The sequence below is a fragment of the Salmo salar genome, chromosome 10, assembly GCF_965601325.2.
Source record: "Salmo salar chromosome 10, fSalSal1, whole genome shotgun sequence".
NCBI classification, from domain to species: domain Eukaryota; kingdom Metazoa; phylum Chordata; class Actinopteri; order Salmoniformes; family Salmonidae; genus Salmo; species Salmo salar.
The window spans coordinates 50,109,740-50,116,241 of NC_138300.1; the positions used below are offsets into that span (position 1 = coordinate 50,109,740).

At 44.0% G+C, this 6,502-nt stretch overlaps 1 protein-coding gene across 2 annotated transcripts in view; it reads left to right on the forward strand.

Annotated features, from left to right (window-relative positions):
* Nucleotides 1-6,229, forward strand: part of swt1 (SWT1 RNA endoribonuclease homolog) — a 38,397-nt gene extending 32,168 nt beyond the window's left edge. For both annotated transcript variants that reach the window (XM_014123527.3, XM_014123528.3), the window contains exon 15: nt 3,575-6,229. In XM_014123527.3, coding sequence (XP_013979002.3) covers nt 3,575-3,680 — 106 coding nt within the window. In that variant the 3' untranslated portion in view covers nt 3,681-6,229. The remainder of the gene's footprint in view (nt 1-3,574) is intronic.
* The last annotated feature ends 273 nt before the right edge of the window (nt 6,230-6,502 follow it).

Here is a 6,502-nt window from a genome sequence, read left to right on the forward strand (position 1 = left end):
GAGTCACTGGACTACTCCATTGTTCTACCGTGCCTTGGGGCAGGAGTCACTGGACTACTCCACTGTTCTACCGTGCCTTGGGGCAGGAGTCACTGGACTACTCCATTGTTCTACCGTGCCTTGGGGCTGGAGTCAGTGGACTACTCCACTGTTCTACCGTGCCTTGGGGCTGGAGTCACTGGACTACTCCACTGTTCTACCGTGCCTTGGGGCTGGAGTCACTGGATTACTCCATTGTGTTCTACTGTGCCTTGGGGCAGGAGTCACTGGACTACTCCACTGTTCTACTGTGCCTTGGGGCAGGAGTCACTGGACTACTCCATTGTTCTACTGTGCCTTGGGGCAGGAGTCACTGGACTACTCCATTGTTCTACAGTGCCTTGGGGCAGGAGTCACTGGACTACTCCATTGTTCTACTGTGCCTTGGGGCAGGAGTCACTGGACTACTCCATTGTTCTACTGTGCCTTGGGGCAGGAGTCACTGGACTACTCCATTCATTTCACAGGAAGGCACACATTCTGGATAGTGGCATTGCTCTCTTTCTCACTCTGTCTCTCTCTCTCTCTCTCTCTCTCTCTGTTCTCTCTCTCCTATTCTCTCTCTCACTCTCTCTTTCCTCTCTATCTCCTCCATTCTCTCTCTGGCTACTCTATTCCCTCTGTGTCCTTCTATTGAATTCAAAGGGCTTTATTGGCATGGGAAACATATGTTAACATTGCCAAAGCAAGTGAAGTAGATACAAAAGTGAAATAAACAAAATGAACAGTAAACATTACACTCACAAAAGTTCCAAAGGAATAAAGACATTTCAAATGTGATTTGGCTATACACAGTGTTGTAACGATGTGCAAATAGTTAAAGTACAAAAGGGAAATTAAATAAACATAAATATGGGTTGTATTTACAATGGTGTTTGTTCTTCACTCGTTTCCCTTTACTTGTGGCAACAGGTCACACATTTTGCTGCTGTGATGGCACATTGTGGTATTTCACCCAATAGATAAGGGAGTTTATCAAAAATTGATTTGTTTTCGAATTCTTTGTGGATCTGTGTAATCTGAGGGAAATATGTGTCTCTAATATGGTCATACATTGGGCAGGAGGTTAAGAAGTGCAGCTCAGTTTCCACCTCATTTTGTGGGCAGTGTGCACATAGCCTGTCTTCTCTTGATAGCCAGGTCTGCCTACGGTGGCCTCTCGATAGCAAGGCTATGCTCACTGAATCTGTACATAGTCAAAGCTTTCCTTAAGTTTGGGTCAGTCACAGTGGTCAGGTATTCTGCCACTGTGTACTCTCTGTTTAGGGCCAAATAGCATTCTAGTTTGCTCAGTTTTTTAGTTCATTCTTTCCAATGTGTCAAGTAATTATCTTTTTGTTTTCTCATGATTTGGTTGGGTGTAATTGTGTTGCTGTCCTTGGGCTCTGTGGGGTCTGTTTGTGTTTGTGAACAGAGCCCCAGGACCAGCTTGCTTAGGGGACTCTTCTCCAGGTTCATCTCTCTGTAGGTGATGGCTTTATGGAAGGTTTGGGAATCGCTTCCTTTTAGATGGTTGTAGAATTTAACGGCTCTTTTCTGGATTTTGTTAATTAGCGGGTATCGGCCTAATTCTGCTCTGCGTGCATTATTTGGTGTTTTACGTTGTACACTGAGGATATTTTTGCGGAATTCTGCATGCAGTCTCTCAATTTGGTGTTTGTCCCATTTTGTGAATTCTTGGTTGGTGAGCAGACCCCAGACCTCAAAGCCATAAAGGGCAATGGGTTCTATAACTGATTCAAGTATTTTTAGCCAGATCCTAAGTGGTATGTCGAATTTTGTTTCCTTTGATGGCGTAGAAGGCCCTTCTTGCCTTGTCTGTCAGATCATTCTCAGCCGAGGTATGTATATTTTTTTGTGTGCTCTAGGGCGACGGTGTCTAGATGGAATTTGTATTTGTGGTCCTGGCAACTGGACCTTTTTTGGAACACCATTATTTTTGTCTTACTGAGATTCACTTAAGGGGCCCAGGTCTGACAGAATCTGTGCAGAAGATCTATGTGCTGCTGTAGGCCCTCCTTGGTTGGGGACAGAAGCACCAGATCATCAGCAAACAGTAGACATTTAACTTCAGATTCTAGTAGGGTGAGGCCGGGTGTTGCAGACTGTTCTAGTGCCCTCACCAATGAGTTGATATGTATATTGAAGAGGGTGGAGCTCAAGCTGCATCTTTGTCTCACCCCATAGCCCTGTGGAAAGAAAATTGTGTTTTTTTGCCAATTTTAACCGCACATTTGTTGTTTATGTACATGAATTTTATAATGTTGAATGTTTTTCCTCCAAAACCACTTTCAATCTATTTGTATAGCAGACCCTCATGCTAAATTTAGTCCCCAAAAAAATCTATAAAGCATGAGAAGACATTTGGCTTTGTTTTCTAGTCGCGCTCTCTCTCCTCTATTTGCTCTCTCTCCTCTATTCTCTTCTATTCCCTCTCTCTTATATTCTCTCTCTCTTCTATTCCCTCTCTCTCTCTTCTATTCTCTCTCTTCTATTCCCTCTCTCTCTCTTCTATTCCCTCTCTCTCTCTTCTATTCCCTTTCTCTCTCTTCTATTCTCTCTCTCCTATATTCTCTCTCCTCTATTCTCTTATATTCTCTCTTCTATTCCCTCTCTCCCCCTCTTTCTCTCCTCTATTCTCTCTCCTCTATTCTCTTCTATTCCCTCTATCTTATATTCTCTCTCTTCTATTCCCTCTCTCCCCTCTCTCTCTTCTATTCCCTCTCTCTTCTATTCACCATCTCTCTTCTATTTCATCTCTCTCTCTTCGATTCCCCCTCTCGCTCTCTCTCTCTCTCTCTCTCTCTCTCTCTCTCTCTCTCTCTCTCTCTCTCTCTCTCTCTCTCTCTCTCCTATTCCCTCTCTCTCTCTTCTATTCACTCTCTCTCTTCTATTCACTCTCTCTCTTCTATTTCCCCTGTCTTTTCTATTCCCTCTCACTCTCTTTCTTATTCCCTCTCTCTCTTCTATTCCCTCTCTCTCTCTCGCTCTTCTATTCTATTCCCTCTCTCTCTCTCTTTTCTATTCTCTCTCTTCTCTCTTTCTTTCCCCTTGTCCCCTTTCTTTCTTTTTCTCTTTCTTTGTCTGACGTGTGTGTGGTGTGTGTGTGTGTGTGTGTGTGTTTGTGTGGTTTGTGTGTGTGTTTTGGATCAGGCCTGTGTTTGTGTGTTCTAGTTCTGACCTGTGTGTGTTTTGGATCAGGCCTGTGTTTGTGTGTTCTAGTTCTGACCTGTGTGTGTTTTGGATCAGGCCTGTGTTTGTGTGTTCTAGTTCTGACCTGTGTGTGTTTTGGATCAGGCCTGTGTTTGTGTGTTCTAGTTCTGACCTGTGTGTGTTTTGGATCAGGCCTGTGTTTGTGTGTTCTAGTTCTGACCTGTGTGTGTTTTGGATCAGGCCTGTGTTTGTGTGTTCTAGTTCTGACCTGTGTGTGTTTTGGATCAGGCCTGTGTTTGTGTGTTCTAGTTCTGACCTGTGTGTGTTTTGGATCAGGCCTGTGTTTGTGTGTTCTAGTTCTGACCTGTGTGTGTTTTCACAGGGAGAAGCTGTGTGTGGGGGGGACCCAGTTGGCAGAGCTGAACGTCAGTCTAGAGCGCTGCGCTGAGGTCACGTCCCGGCAGGTCACACCAAGCACCTGGCCCTGATTGGACCACAACCAGGAAGTTTGGACTAAAACATCCTACCAGAGGCCTCAAATTGCATCATATCACAACTCAACAACTTTACTTGAAGCCACTGTTTTCATATGGAGCTGACCTATTTCATTCAGCACCTTTTCTGACTTAATTTAGTTTCTTGTGTGTGGATGTTGGTGTAGAGCAGTGGTCACCAACCAACCGGTCAATCAAGGCATTTCTAGTCGATCACCAAACATTTCTGTAAAAAACCCAATGATAAAGCCTTGTGTTCCTATTTTCTTTATTCATGGGCTGCTTCCCAAATGCCCCATAGGGCTCTGGTCTAAAGTAGTGTACTATTTGGGACACAGACATGCTATTTGGGACACAGACATGCTGTTTCTGGTGCTTCTTATAGTAGCCATTTTGGGCCTCCATCTCTTCACCATCTCTACACAACAGTGTGTTAGTAGGGATATGGATCTTCCAAATGTTTTGTTATCCTCACACAGACCAGGTTTCCATCCAACCATTTCATGCGGATGAATGACCTGATGCATGAAAAAAGTAACTACCGGTCTGATGGAAACAGGATATGCCAGTAAAATGTTATAGATGCCGACAGAGAATTTGTTCGTTCGACATGGTGGGATGTTTTTGTGTCTGTAAAATTAATTATAAGAGAAATTATGGTGGAAATGCCTTTATGCGCAAATATTGATATAAAAACTATCATATGGAAGTAAGCTTGGAGTCACGCGATGATATGATATGTGATCCTCCCACTAGGACTCAGGAAACCATGCAGTTTATTAGTCTACGGATGAAATAAGTTATGATGAAGTTAACAGGGTGGTGAAGGTGTACAGTGATGAGCTTGATGCTCCTTTCCAATACTCTGGTGATATGATGATCGATGTGGCTCCATAATAATCTCATAATGTACGTAGCCTTCCAGCACTGTGTGTTAGAGCAGTTGGCTAGAGTGCATGTGCCAAGACCAGAGTGGGGACATTTGCTATAGAATGCAACAGTTTTTGTGACAAAACCATCAGTAGAGTTGAAAATGCGATTGAAACCCATTGAACTTGTATTTTTCATTCAGTACGTGGGAATTTAACCACAAACCTTATTTTTATGTGCACTACGTCATCACGCACAGACTGATGGAAACGTCTCTGCTGGGAAAATGCATATATTATTTTATGCAGATTGATGAATATTCACATGAAAATCTGTCGCAAATTGGATGGAAACCTAGCTACTGGATTGGAATGTTTACACATACAGAATGGCAGTTTTTTCTGACATATTTAAACCCTCAGCCATCATGCTACTCTCTCTGTTACTATGACCTATGACCTTAGATTGTAGTGTGGGTTTTCACTTTCAGCTTGCCGTGCTGTTTTAACGAGAACCTACACGATAAACCCACATTCTATACAAAAAGACATGACTGCCCAACATCATCTCCATATTCCTCAACATTTAGAATTTTTTTAATATTCTTTTTTTACCTTTGTTTAACTAGGCAAGTCAGTTAAGATCAAATTCTTGGGCCCCCCGAGTGGCGCAGTGGTCTAAGGCACTGAGATTCTGGGTTCGAGTCCAGGCTCTGTCGCAGCCGGCCGCAACCAGGAGACCCATGGGGCGGCAAAAAATTAGCCCAGAGTCGTCTGGGTTAGGGGAGGGTTTGGCCAGCCGGGATGTCCTTGCTCCGTCGCACTCTAGCGACTCCTGTGGCGGGCTGGGCGCCTGCACACTGACACGGTCGCCAGGTGTACGGTGTTTCCTCCGACACATTGGTGTGGTTGGCTTTCGGGTTAAGAGAGCAGTGTGTCAAGAAGCAGTGCGGCTTGGCAGGGTCGTGTTTTAGAGGACGTATGGCTCTCGACCTTCGCCTCTCCCGAGTCCGTACGGGTGTTGCAGCGATGAGACAACACTGTAACTACCAATTGGATACCACGAAATTGGGGAGAAAAAGGGATTAAAAAAAATATTATTTACAATGACGGGCAACCCTAACCCGGATGACACTGGGCCAATTGTGCGCAGCCCTATGGGACTCCCAATCACAGCTGGTTGTGATACAGCCTGGAATCGAACCAGGGCCTGTATTGACGCCTCTAGCACTGAGATGCAGTGCCTTAGACCGCTGCGTCACTTGGGAGCCCCTATATAGACCAGGATATAGACCCTGACATCTCCATGACTACCCAACATCATCTCCATATTCCTCAGCCTTCAGGAAATAGACCATGACATCATCTTATTATTCCTTTTGCACCATAAGTGATTTAATGAATGGTGATTGGTTGTCAATGCTCTCCCAGGCTGTGACTTACACTGGGAGTCAGACAGTTCAACGTGACATAAACTATGCTGTCTGTTATGGCATCATGGCTCTGCTGTAGGTTTATGATATGACCGTCTCAGGCCTGTTGATATTTATCTTGGATGTGTTCATTTGTAAAGATGTAAATAGTTAAATTATAACACATATTTTTGTTTGAACAACATAATGTACAATTTCTTATAACTCTTGTTATACGATGCATTAAAGTTTTTGAATTGAATCTGATTTGAGTTGCGTTATTGTCACATTACACACAACTATAAAGCACAGTGTGGAACAGTGTGCTGCAGTCCCAGCTGAGGTAAGGGGATTAGTGTATGAGTCTAATGGCCATGACATCAGTTGAGATGGCTGAGATTAGTCTGCAGTGTGAAGCAGAGCGCTTACATGTCATACAGTTGGGTGTGAAACTGCACTGAACTTCTTGGGAGATTCTCAACCGATAAGTGGTCGAAGTGCGTGTCAATTTGTTAGTCGGAAAACGGAGTAAGCT